A 14476-nucleotide genomic window follows, 5' to 3' on the forward strand; every position below is an offset into this window, starting at 1 on the left:
ATTAGTAATAATGTCATTACTGTTAATGCTAAGTTTTAAGAATTAAAATTTAACACTAATCATCAACTTACAATGGCTTAAATAAGATACAAAGTTTAAGTGGTTTTGCTTCAACTATGCACATTTGGGCACATTGTCAACACGTGTCTATCATCTTCAAATTATAGTAATCAGCTCAAATTTACCAATTAAGAATGAAATGTGTCCTTACAGAGCTGGAATTCTCCACATGACCTCTGCAAATGGGGTTGGCAGCTGTCACTTGCTGGGATGACTAGAGCAGTGACATCTGTATTAATAGGTCTGACAGATGCAGGAGGACTGGCCAGTGGACTTGAACTAGCCAAACAATACCCTGCTGCATCCTTACTATGGAACTGGGATCAAATCTGTGGAATTTATCTTATAAAATAGTAAGAAATCTTCCAATTTCAAATCTCAGTGTTCAAACACAAAATTAATGTTTTCCTCATTATACATATCTTTTGCTACGAATGTTCTTCCCCTACTCTTATACTCTTTTCCTGTTTTACACTCATTGGTCCTACTCATGTCAGCTTACTTGCTTTTCCTGTCCTGTCCCCCCATCCCAAACCTTGCCACCCTAATTATTCTCACACAGCATTCTGCTCATTCCTTCAGAGCACCAGATACAATTTGTAATAGTTACTGCATGATACTGGTTTAATGCCTGCCTCCCTCAAACCAAACCTTCATAAAGACAGGGGACCTGTCTAATTTACGAGTATATATTCAGAGCCCAGCATAATACCTGGCACATAGTAGATATTTGCAAAATATTTGTTGCAGAAAGCTTGTAAGGATAATTCTACATTAAGAAACAAAAAATCTATACTACTGGTGCTTTATATTTTCATATGATCCTAACAGTTATACCGAAGCACCCTATAGTGAGTACTTCCTGTCACAATTTCATGATAGAAAGTGTTTCTATGATGTATTAAAGGTTCTTCTGGTACATAGTTCTCCTTAATTACTCCTAAGAGAGAGTCGGTGGCCAAATAAAGGGCTGAAAAGAATGACCCAAGGTTTACCAAAAAAATATATATATATATATTAAGGTTTTTGTCAACTCACATTATCCTTCATTATACTACCTGTTCTGTGTAGCTACCTTCTCCTAAAACAGCCCAAATTTTAAGTATTCTTATGAAAGACAATTCTTGATTGATTTAAAGTGAAGAAGTAAAGGAAATAAAATACATTTCTTTTGCTCCTTAAAAAAATCTATTAAAGTTGTTAGTGTAAAAAAAAAGGCATTTAATTTTGATATTAAAATGTTAATATTGTATGAGGAAATTCTTTTGGTTTTTTAACCACTTGTATCTGAATTGAACTGAGTCAGACATCTGATACGTACCTGAAGAATAAACTATATTAGCTCACTGACAAGTGCCCTCAGTGTGGGCCATAAACCTTTTAAATAGCAAACTCAGGGACTAGTAGAGAAATTTAAAATTTCTATTATTTTACTACTAACCTCATGTAACAGAGGAATAACTAGAAACAATCAAGTACTTTTTTTAGCCTTGTGCTATTTTTTTTTTTACCCTTTACCCCAAAAATTTTATTAGGGAAAAACTACAGAACATTTACAGTACAATGTTTACAGTCACAATGTGTACTGAACTGATTTCCCAAAATATATTACAACTCAAGCTGACTTGTTACATTCAAAAACCTACTTCTAAGTAGTCCAGAGTACATACATACCTAGTGCTCCAACTGTACCTACGTACAAACAAACTAAAGCTACTGCTAATTCATCCGTTGTTCAGGAAAGCATTCTTGCCTTTCCACACTCCCACACAAAAAGTACAAATTTTGGAATTTTCTGTAATGAAAGAAGGCGTGTTCATGTACTACATGCCATTTTAACACTAAGAGGTGGCCTCTTCACTTCATATTAAAAAGAAGTGGTTAAATATCTTTTCCTTTTGTGTAGTTGAACCCATCCTACATTCAAATTCTCTCAAGCACTAATACATGAAATACTTATGTGGTTGAGGAAGATTTAAGGCAAGTTCTGGCCCTTCCAAAGGCACTGTAAGACTACCCCCAACCCCATTATTTTCTTTAGCCTTGTCCTAAATCAAAGGTGGGGAAGGACCACAATCCAACTCCAAGCATCCTAACAACTAATACATATATTTTCCCTTAGACCATCTCAAATAAGTTTTAATAAATGATCAGTGGCCAATATTACAGCCTGTAACATTAATCCAGGTGGCTCAACAGGGTGAAACTGATGGTCTTGGGCCTTGTGATCAGCTCACAAGTGATCAATCCTGGGAAAATTATTTTCCTTCATGTGCTAATCTCACCATATGTAAATGCTACTTTTTATTTAGCACCTGATAAATAATACCAGCTGTACTAGGCCTTTTATTTCTTTAGAGACATTTCATTTAAACCTCAAATAACCTTACGTCTGACCTCTATTTAGACATGAAAGAACAGAGGCTCAGGGAGGTAACCTGCCCATAGTCAAATATATACATTAAAGGTAATTCGACCTGTTCAAATCTGTTTCAAAGGAATAATATAACCGAGAAAATGTATGCATGCAAAGTATTCAGAAGACTGTGATGTTGTTTCTGTGATTTCTCTTTGGAAATCTTTTCACTATAGCAAAAGAATGCAAAGGGGATTTTGACTCATTGTATTCAGGAATTAAAATCTGCTTATAGAACATTCAACTTGTTCTAATCTGTTTCAAGGGAATAACAAAATTGAGAAAATATAAAACCCAGAGAAGGAATAGAAAACATTTTAATAAATTTACTTTCACTTATATATATATTTGTGCCAAGTTAAACATGAAAAAGAATTTTAAAAGGAGAAATTTCTAGATAAAGGCTGATTAACTCTTCTAAAAGATAATTAAGAAACCAGCCTGCTTCTTTTATGCAAAAGAGAGGTAAAGAATGTGATCAGCATCAGGGAGTCTCCACCACTAACTTGCATGGTCTCAGCCTCCCCTCATCTCACTGCAGCACCCATTCAATACTAGCTGGCTCTCATGGGGCATATGCTGGTGGCTCCTGATCCTAAAATTACACTTGAGTGTAACCTCCTAAAGGGTCTTATAATTTTATATGTCCCTTAGCACTAAACTGCTGAGCATTTATAGGCAGTCAGTAAATACTTGCTGAATGAACAGGTAGAGGGGCTTAACAGGGTAGGTTTTCTAAGAAGTCACATGAAAAAATAATATAGCAGCAATCATTATGATTAGTCTTAAGATAATCCTGTAACAAATAATAGATACTTACTGAAACATTTCCTGCTGAGTTGACCTGCATCTCATCCACACTGTGATTGCCATTTGTAATGTCACAGATGCAGTAGTTACTAACAGAAGGAGGTCTGAATGTGTGGCCACCATCACAATGAATTTCTGGACTGATTCCACAGCCAAATGTGAATGAGGCAAGAGAATGATAGTGTGTGAGGAGAACCACTGCATGTACCAGTTCTGCAAGGGACCAGCTGTGCTCTTCAGCTTTTAAAAGTCCCTTAAGAAAAAAAAAAGAACATATTTTTACACTGGTTATGGTGTTGGTAAAAGTAAATAGTTCATCTTGGTATTTAATCTATTTAAAACAGGATTAGGAGGCACCTGGGTAGCTCAGTAGGTTAGGCATCCATCTGACTCTTGATTTTGGCGTAAGTCATGATCTCACGGTTCATGGGTTTGAGCCCCACATCAGGCTCTGAGCTAACAGTGTTGAGCCTGCAGCATTGAGCCTGCTTGAGGTTCTCTCCCTGCCCCTCCCCTGCTCATGTGTGCAGGTGTACGCATGTGCTCTCTCTCAAAATAAATAAATAAACTTAAAAACAGGAGTAGTCACTGTATAAAACCTAGGGTACAATTATAATTTGAGACACATAACCCAGAGTTTGCTAATATAATTTTTTATGAATTATGTATTTACAAACAGAGCTTAACATAACCTGATAATGACATATTCATTATTATTTTGATTTTCTGAAATCCTGATTATAAAATGTAATAGAATGCTTTTTGTTTAAAAGCAGTTGCCATATTTCAGATGCCGGATTCTGAATGCTTTCACTGTTAGTTCAAAGTCTCAATCTAAATGTAATAAATCTGTATTTAAAGTGGAAGCTACTGTATAAAATATGCCTGTGTTTTTCTTTATTATCAAACTGTCTCAAGGAATTTTAAAGGCAGTAGTTTGAACTTGACTCTGCATATTCCTAAATCATCAAATTATAATTATTTAAAAAATTATGTTCAAGGTAAAGTCTATGATTCTTCAAAGTCTTGCATATCATATCCCTTCTGCTTCATTATTTGTTTTATAATCCTGTGTAATTTTGCATTACCAGACAATATAATAGATACTACATTAATCAATTTCAGATCTTATATCTTAATAAGATGCTTCAATTATATAATAGTATTGAAAATGTTTTATGAAATAGAAAGATAGCCCAAAAATATGTTGTATTTCTACTGCATGGTAGATACTTTTGGAGAATGTCAATCTACCTAGAACCAGAAGGCACTAATTTAAATGGCATTTTAAAAAGATACACAAGATGCCACTTTACACCTATCAGAATGGCTAAAATCCAAAACACTGATACACCAAGTGCTGGTGAGGATATGGAGAAATAGGAATGCTCATCCACTGCTTCTGGGAATGCAAACTGGTACAGTCACTTTGGAAGACCTTTTCCCAGTTTCTTACAAAGCTAAACACAGGCTTACCATGCAATCCAACAATCACATTCCTAATTATTTACCTGTTTTGAAAACTTATGTTCACCAAAAAACCCCTGCATGTGAATGTTTATAGCAGCTATATTGTAACTGCTCAAAACCAGAAGTAACCCAAGATGGCTTTCAAACAAACTATGGTAACTCCATACACTGGTGTATTATTATTCAGTAATAAATAAAATAAATTTTCCATGGGAAATGCATGGAGGAACCGTAAATGCATACTGATAAGTAAAAGAAGCTCGTCTGAAAAGATGACATACTGTATGATTCCAACTATGTAACATTCTGGAAAAGGCAAAACTATAGACAGTAAAAACATCAGTAGTTGCAGGGTTTCAGGGAAAAGGGGAGGGAGATGAATAGGTGGAGCCCACAGGATTTTTAGAGCAGTGAAACGACTTTGTATGATAGTGTAATGGTGGATAGATGACATTAACATTTGTCAAAACCCATAGAACTATACAACACAAAGAGTGAACCATAAGGTAAGCCCCAGATTTTAGTTAATAGCTAATTGATCAATATTGATTCTTTAATTATAGCAAATGTTATCATACTAATGCTAGATGTTAATAAAAGAGACTTCGGGGGAGTCTCAGGAGGGTAGAATATGAGAATATTCTGTGCCATTTTTCTGTAAACCTAAAATTGCTCTAAAGATTAAAGTCTATTTTAAAAAAATCTTTTTTTAAGTGACACCTTAGATACATTACACTTCTACTTACCTCAATATGTTCTTTGGTAATAAGCCAAGGTCTATGGGCTAACACTTTATTAAGTTCTCCTAAATTTTGTAGTTTTTGAGGAGCATTCTCTAAACCATTAAGCCATTTGGGGTCTCCACCAACATGAAGGAAATCATTTACATGGAGGTTCACTAAGTAGGAACACTGATGTCTGGCTGCAGCCTTAAGAGAAAACAAAAAGATCAATCTAACTATAAATATTAAAATTTTAAACTATGAATATTTTTCCTTTATAATGGGTAAAACAGCAAGTGTTTGATTAGTCCGTTTGCAAATTTTTCATAAACCACAGAAATGCAGTTTCATATAAACATTAAAAAAAATCACACACACCATAGAAAGACCTCAGAAATATCCCAAAAACAAACTGAATAGCTGATAAAAGTATTTGAGCCTTAGGAATTGTATTTATATAGCTTTCAGATCCTCAGATTAACAAACTTCAATTAAGGTGCCAACCATAAAATAATGGAGTATAATTTACAAATCGAACAGGAGTAGTACCACTTCTGTCAATGTGAACTATTTGTAACAGTGGAATAGATCCTGTGTTCTTCTTTATTCTCATTTAATGGAAAATGGTTCTTAATAATGTATAAACACTCGTTTCTTTTTACAGATACATCTGAGAGTATACTTATTTAGTAAGAGGAAAACCACATACTACCTAACAGGAATCCAATTAGAAGTCAGAATATAAGTATTCATCCCTGTGTTTAAAGCATTAACCATCTCTTAAAACGATTAATAAAGGAGGCAGAAGGAATTTTTCATTTAACGTTTACAAACCATTATTCCAATGTAGTGCCGATAATGTAGGGGCAATGGCCCATCCATTTGCAGTAGATAGTGTTGAGTCTTTAGGAAACTTTCTAGATACTGTGGGTGAAAAACCATCACTAATGTAATGTTATCCAAACGACCCAAAGCAGCAAAAGAATCTGCAAATAAAGCATGCATCTGTGCGTCTTCACTTCCCACTTGGAGAATCTGTATGAAAGAGAGGAAAACCATGGTTACATAAATTGTAAATTGGTGTTAGAATGCAGTGCATACGTATTTTTTTTAAGTGTCATCTACAAGCAGGTTAAATTTGGCTTGAGAGAAAGGTTATAATTCTGAAACTTTAACTCAACTAGCAGCAAGACAGAAGAATAAACAGTTGAATATTATGTAGTAGGTAGTAGATAAACAACAAAGGCCGAACATTAAAGGCCACCTAGATAGGCTGCTTGCAGACTTGGCCAGAATCCAGATAAAGAAGCAGATTTAGATTATCAAATTTGCAGAGCTTGCAAACGGACTCTAAAGACTTTACCCTTTCCTTATAATGCCTAGTCTCAATTTAAGGAGAACCAAAATTTAAGGAGATCTAAAGCATAGGAGTTTTACATATTTAGAATTAAACATCCAATCTAGCATTGACACCAGCCTGTGGAGATGGTCAAGACCAAGTAACTCAGCTTACGAGCATGCACTTAACTAAACATCTAAATATAAAGAGATGGAGTATTATTGGTCAAAAACAAGTCTTGCCTTTCCTAGATTAAATATGGGTGTTAGAAAAGCATCATGAAATACTAGAAATCAACATGACTATAACAGCTTTCTAATCCCACAGATTCACTGCCAAAGCATGATGATTAACTGCGATCAACTCTGCGTAAAACATGTTGTTGTCCAACGGTTGTTCAGATGCCAAGATGTGGGTCATGAAAGCTTTTCCTTAAAAGCATACAGTTCACTATGTACTTTCACAAACAACATACCTCCTTTTCTGGGATGAATCTGCTTGGTCCGTGTCCTAGTGGTCGAGGAATTCTAATTCCAAGTTCCTAGAAAAGAAAATTACACCATCTCAGGCCTCTCAGCAGTAAACAACATGAACTGAGGCTACAGGAATGGGAGGAAAAACAACCAGTTGAACAGAGACAGGCTTGTTTTAGTGGTTTGTTTTCATGGCCATATATACATACCAACTCCTCTGTTTGCATCATATGGCTGACAAGAGCTTATAATACGACACAGACTAAAAACAATAAAACCTGTTTCACTAAAACCAGAGTTTTGCATAAAGTACTTGGCAGAAAGTCTAGAACAGAAAGTTCAGCACATAGCAACCAACCCTGTGGACTGTCACTGATACAAAATAAGACCAATGTGTTTGTACATCCAAAACTCAACCAACCAAAACATGAACCCCTGTGTATCTTGTCAGGAAATGAAAACTCACTAACCTCTGCCTAGATGTCTTCAGTTGAAAGGAGTGTTAATTATTATTACATCTACAATAACACTTCACAATAGGAGAAGAAATACTATGAAAAATAAAAAGTAGTTACTTAAATCCATAAAAGAAAGTACTGCAGGGCATGTTTTCTCTGTGGCTGAGTAAAACAATCTTCGAGAAACTAACTTTGTGAGTTTGCTTTAAATCTTTTATTTATAGTATGTTATCAATTTTGCTTATATTTTAGAGAAGCCCAACTGATTAACAAATAAAGGTTTTCTGCCCTTTGACATAGTAAATCTAGAACCCTGTACTTGAGAGTCTACTAGAAACCTATATTTGATGTGACAGGGTAGTGTGGTTAACAAAAAGTGACAAGTACGTATTAAAGGTCCATCTTTTCCCCAATACTGTGTGATTAGAGAAACAAAACTAAAATAATAACTTTTTTTTTAAGGCTCATGTCCTATCAATCTGGTTTCTAAAAACAACAACAACAAAAAAATCCCCCCCAAATTCCTGAAGTTTACACATCTAAATATTAAACCCTTGCTTATATAACTACATACAAATATTATTTGTACCCTCTACTGCTTCCAAAAGTCCTTCAGGATGTTCCTTTTAAAGAAAAAAAAAAAAGGGGGGGGGGTGGTTTGCAGACAGAGAAGGATATGTGGCAGCAATTCAAAAAATCTGGTCCAAGTGAATGAAAACCTTTTGAGCAGAGTGGATTTTTAAAAATTAAGCAGGCAGGACAAAACTGAAGAAAATCTTTATTGGGATAACTTAAGATGTCGATTCAAATACACCTGCCAATACACTTACACTGAACACAGCAATGCTCTAACTATACCCTTCACTAGAGGAGGCACTCAATTCACTGGTCTGGCCACAGGCATGTCTTAATTTTATTAGCCCGTAATAAATGCAAGAAAAAAACCTCCACATTCCTTCTATTCAATACATCATCTTAACACAAATGCAGCCATTTATATAAAACAATGACTCTATTAGCCTTTCTAACTGCTGAATTTCTGATCCAATTACATAGATATCAAGAAATATTGGGCAAAATGTTAAGGTTACATTCAATATTTACCCCTCTTCATTTCTTCACTATATTATTTAAATAAAATGCATTTTAGGAAAATGCCCATTTCAAGAGTTTATCACTCTTTCTATACCCGAGAGACACTACTACTCTTGAGACTGTACTGTGTTAAAATGTAGTATTTCAGATGGAGGAGAAATGGATTATTCAACAAATGATCTTGATACAACTAGATAGCCACTCAGAAAAAAGTAAAGCTAGAACCATAAATCATACTTAAATTAGAGGTAAGTATTAAAAACAAACAAACAAACAAACAAACACCCCAAACCAAAAAACATAAGTGCTGGAAGAAAACACTTATGGAATGAAGTTAGGCCTAAGAATGTCATAAAACCCAGAAGTCGTAAAATAGAAAACTAGTAAATCTGATGACATAAAAATAAAAACTTTCACATGGGAAAAATAAACATAAAAAAGTCAAAAGCAAACAGAAAATCGGGAAATATATTTGCAGTTTCTATATCAAAGGGGCTAAATTTCTTGAGTACATGAAAACTCCTACAAATCAGTAAGAAAACCTACAACAACCTGATAGAAAAATGTACAAAGGACACGGACAGTTCAAAGAAATGGCTGAAAAATGGTCAACCTCACAATAAAACTTTAAGTTAGCTACACTGAGATACTATTTTTCACCTAAAAGATTGCTGAAGATCAAAAGTTTAATAGTAGGCTGTGCTGAAGAGGAGGTGGATAAATATTCGTTACTTATACATTTCTCATGGGAGTGTTGTGAAGTGTGAGGAAGTAAGATCAAGGAATACATAAGAAGTGTAAATCACTACAACTTATAGAGAGGGTAGTTTGTAATAATGATTGAAATGAAAAAGTCACAAATTCTTTGAGTCAACAATTTCATTTTAAATGCTGACCTGTACTCACAGACCTGCCATAGGTAAAAGGATAATCACTGCAACATTGTTTGTAATAGTACAAAATATAAAACAACCGGAGCTCTCATCAACAGGACTGTTTTAATGTAGTATGACCACAGACTAGAATTACATGCAGTCCTTACAAGGAGAATGAAGCAATTCTGTATGAGTTGGCTTTAAAAGACCCCCAAGATATATATTGAGTGTGCATCAGGGGGGTGAGGTAGGGGAGAGCAAAGTGCCTAAGATGCATATATTTTGTTACTATCTGTAAGGAGAGAAAAAAAAACTTAGCAATTCCATTTATAGGACTTTAACTAAATTAGCAACATGTGGGTGGCATATACATATTTTTAATAACAAGACTGATAGCACATGGACCTCAAAACAAAGAGGTTGAATTATATTATTTTGGTTTTGTTTCTATACCAAATATATACTTTACATACTGAACTATCATAAAACAATAGTTTAGAATTCAAAGAAAGTGGTTATCAGTGTTTCAGAATGGAGTATTTTCCTATAAGTACAGCAAAGACCTTTCCCAATGGTCCTATATACTTTTCAAGTCTTTGAAAGTCTACCCCTACAGCCAAATTTAATGGTTATACTTGTATCACTGTCTCCCCTATTCCTTCCCTTCAGTGGGCAAAACCTTCCTTCACAGTTCCTTTAGACAAATATTCTTTCAGAGTGAAAAACTATGTGTTTTAAAGCAGGATGTTAACTAAAAGTAAACATTCTTGGGAATGGATTATAGACCAATTATGCTAATAATCTCTTATTGTTGAGGTTACATTAATTCCCTGATGAGGTACCAGTCTGGCAAGAAAACTGGAGATGGAAGAGAAGATAAACTGAAGAAAGGAAAGGAGTGGAAAGAAGTCTCTGACATTCAAGGTTCCAATTTCATTATTTTACCTAAGTCTAGTTCCGGATAAAACAGAATTGTACCCAGCTCACATCCAGACTACCAGGGTCAATTTCCTATTAAGATGAAGAAGTTGTGAGAGGTCTGTGCCATTCCTTAAGGGCAGAAAGGGAAATGGTAGGAAGGAAAAGGAGAGGAAGTGAAAGAAAAGACTGGGGGAAGGGAGACACTGATATACTTAGAAAAAATCAAGTCTTTCCCAAAAAGGACTGATCGACTAATTTAATGGGAAATATAGTGAGTGCTATTCTAGACTCACATCAACTTATTCTCCATATTTGAAGGCTTACTCAATGTCCTTTGTTCTGTTTCTTAATAGATGAGGTACAGGGAGAGATACAAGAATATCAACTGATGAGCTCTAAGACTCCATTCCACCATATCCTAGTCCAGATTCAGGCAGGAAGGAGATGATTTTATAAATTATATATATTTCTATATATATCAAATTCTATATAATGTTTATGTAACATACAATAATTATAAATATAAAATAATCACATATAATAATTTATAAATTATACGTATATATGTAATTTGAAATCAAGTACCTAGCTCAGTTAGTATTAGTGAGTGGTGCAGACAGGGGTTGAATCTAGGAAATCTGGTTCTAGAGTTGTCATTATTACTCTTTTGAGCCTCTGTAAGAGTTTTTGACACCTTAAAGGTCCTTTTGGATATCACTGTTGTTATGCAATAGTATTCTTGGTTTCTAAAAGGCTAATTTTCTGGAAAACTCATTTTCTGAATACTTTTCCTAGTCAACATGACAAATTAGCTACTACCCTATCTTCTAGCAGGTATTGATTTTAAAAAGCTACTACAGGTCTTCAATAGGGTGATCATAAGCCAAACTAACTGCATTTCATAATTTCCTAAACGTTATTTCAATTATGCCTTATCTGTTGCTGTTGAAGAAAATTAATTACAGACTTTGAATACGTTTTGGCCAATCCAGATTCTAAGACACAGAACTGCCGACAGCAAATGGCCTTGTTTAAAAAGCAGATGTAGATGCTAATCACAGCACAAAGCTCACAGGCCTTTGGTGAAGGTGTGGCTGGAAAAACTAACATGGGAACTAACAGTTCTTTCCTCTCAACAATTCTCCTAATCAGCATTTTGAAAAAGACAGCAACAGCCTCTGCCGTGACAACACCGCTGCAAATCTCTGACATAACATCTATTTCTTCAGTAGCATGTAATACTAAGACACTCATTTTCACAATATGAAAATTCTTAGCAAATGCTGACAGTACCACAGAAACACTGTATCTGTATTGTATCACCTAACGAATCAGTGTTGGCATGCTGAAAGTACTGCTCTGATCATTTCCAAATTGGTCAGAGATACATTTAGGAACCTACAGCAATATCCTCCTTTAAAAGGTGAGACAGTGATGTGCCACAAATGCAAAATAAAAGCATTCCTTGGCTTCTAGTGTCTACCCACTTGCAAAACAAGTGGAAAAGTAAATATGATTAAGTCATTTGAATCATTTTTCTCACTGGGCTTGGGGCACTTTTAAAAAAACTGTCCAGACGTCTTATACCAATAACCATGATGCTCATATTAATTTTGATTGAAAAAAAAAATTACAAAAGCAGTATGTGTTTCAACTAGGCAACGATAAATTGTGTAAAAAGTGAAAGCTCCCACCCCACTCTCCCTTCTTTAGGAGAATCATTTCCTAGAGCTGGTGCTAGGCTTCTGACATTCAAAAATTTTGAACAGAAATGAAAAGATGTAGAAGGAACAAAAATATATTCCTGCTATAACAAATGTACTGGTGCTTCTTTTAACATTGTCATTACCTCTGCTTGGGAACTTGGAAAAACTGAAAGTTCAGGTACCTCTTTTTCCAGTCTCTGGTCTTCTATAAAACATATTTTAAAAAAAAACTCAAAAAAACTATAAAACAAAAAACCAAAACAAAACAAAAACCTCACTGACTTCAAAGTACTGGATTTGTAAGGCTGACTTAGGCCATGTGTGTGCCCTGTATTTTAGTCGGGAGTTCCATCCCTGAAAAGTGTTTCATTTTAAAGCATTTTATTTGGAGGCATGCTAGTTGAAAGAGTCATGTTATTAATTCTTTTGTAAAGTGAATAGTTTTCCTATAAAGCACTACTTCCTGACTTATTTTCCCACATGTCGGATGTGTTAAAAGTGACAAAATACAACTCCGCAAGGCTTCCTAGTTTCCTAAACGCAATCCCACGGGCACGGAAACCAACCAGCAAGCTACAATGTATCCCTTCATCTTCCAGTTTTCGCGGCTGTATTTCGAGACTCTAGATCTGGGCGAGAACCGGGATTCTGCACCCAAACACCATCAGAAATAACAGCTATTCAAGCTCCGCGACTGGGGATCGCCTCTAGTCAGAATGAGAAAAGATCTGTTATGGCCTGCAAACGGAAACCAGAAATGGGATGTCAACACTTCCACACGGTTTTGTTTCTTTGACAGAGTTTCCAAAGCAACAGGCAGCGCAAGTTTTGTTGGTGTTTAGGTTGCTGCATGATCGGTACACAACGGGGAGCGCATCATGTACCCACTAACGTTAAAATCCAGGAAAGTGCGTCCTACAGCCCCCACGAGGTCTTCTCTTCAGGCTGCGTGAATCCATGCAGTCCACTCGCAACGCAGTCTCCACTTACGAAACAACAGAAACACTAGAACGGAGTCCCCTAAGCGGGCAACGCTGCGGAGACATTCCTAGATTTCGTGGCCGATGGCAACCCAGCGTTCTGAGTTCAATTCAAACTTTAATGACCGTTTCTCTTTCTCCTTTGTCACCTTTTGAACGAAAGCCTTTTAAAGGCTCAGAGTTCGGTTAGCTGTACTAGCAACTTTCAAATGGGGCCGTTATTCACAACCCCTTGGGAAAAATACGAAATGTCACAACTGAACCGCTTTCTCCTGAAGGCCGTCTCAGGCGCAACGGGGATGGTTAACAACCAGGGGTAAGCGCGGTGCATAACGTCATAGAGCCGGCAGAACATACGTGTTCCAGGCGGCAGCATCTTTTAACCGACTCAAATGTTATTTCCCCCCCTTTTTTTGAGTAGGAGGCCAAGGGAGGGGGGGGGGTCACCGATAATGTTCTGACAAGACGCCGAGGGGAGAAAAATCCACAGGCTGTTCTACCCTAAGACTGGAGCTTTGTTCGGTTCTGACTTGTGGAGACTTGCACACAGGACGACGTTATTTACGTTTTGGAGACTTCCATTTAAATGACCGAGGCAGCTGTGTCTGCCAGCCTCAGCATTCTCTCCCGGGGCCGGCTCGCGGTGGAAACCGTCTCCCCTCCCACCACAGGCCGCCCCTTCAACCTGAGGGGCGCGGGCCGGCCCGAGACGCCCCCCGCCGGGCAGGGCGGCCGGCCGGGCGGTTGCTCCCGGGGCACTCTCCAATGCGGAGCGTTCTCCGCAGCTGTTAGGTACGAAGGCGGGGAGGCATCGCGACCTCCGTGCAGCCCGGGCAGCTGTGCCGGGTACCCGCCCGCCCGGCCCCTCGCCCGGATACCTCGTCCTGGCCGCGGCCCCCGCCGCACTGCTTGCAGCCCAGCAGCTCCGAGACGGCCAGCGAGGCCGTGTACGCCTGGTTCGCGGTGGTGGCCAGGCGCATGTCGGCGCGGGGACCGGCTGCGGACGCGCAGGAGAAGCCCGGCGGCGCGGAAAAGGCGAGCGCTGACCGGACGGCCGGGCTCCGGGCTGCAGCGCCTCAGGCAGCGCGGACCTCGGCGGCAGCGCGGCGCGAGCAAACAAGCCGCGCGGCCCCGCCCCCGCCGTCACTCCG

General features: G+C 37.5%; 1 protein-coding gene across 5 annotated transcripts in view; it reads right to left on the bottom strand.

The window, feature by feature from the left end:
• Positions 1 to 14476, bottom strand: part of SESN1 (sestrin 1) — a 116509-nt gene that overhangs the window by 7617 nt on the left and 94416 nt on the right. For 2 of the 5 annotated variants that reach the window (XM_003986439.6, XM_019831057.3), the window contains exons 2-5: positions 7293 to 7358; positions 6313 to 6513; positions 5503 to 5685; positions 3297 to 3539 (exon numbers count right to left, since the gene is read on the bottom strand). In XM_003986439.6, coding sequence (XP_003986488.1) covers positions 3297 to 3539; positions 5503 to 5685; positions 6313 to 6513; positions 7293 to 7358 — 693 coding nt within the window. Of the gene's footprint in view, positions 1 to 3296; positions 3540 to 5502; positions 5686 to 6312; positions 6514 to 7292; positions 7359 to 12911; positions 13217 to 13237; positions 14139 to 14203; positions 14445 to 14476 lie in introns of those variants that run through there. The other 3 variants (XM_003986438.5, XM_023254226.2, XM_019831056.3) reach the window with 3 other exon arrangements.

The sequence above is a fragment of the Felis catus genome, chromosome B2 (assembly GCF_018350175.1).
Source record: "Felis catus isolate Fca126 chromosome B2, F.catus_Fca126_mat1.0, whole genome shotgun sequence".
NCBI lineage: Eukaryota > Metazoa > Chordata > Mammalia > Carnivora > Felidae > Felis > Felis catus.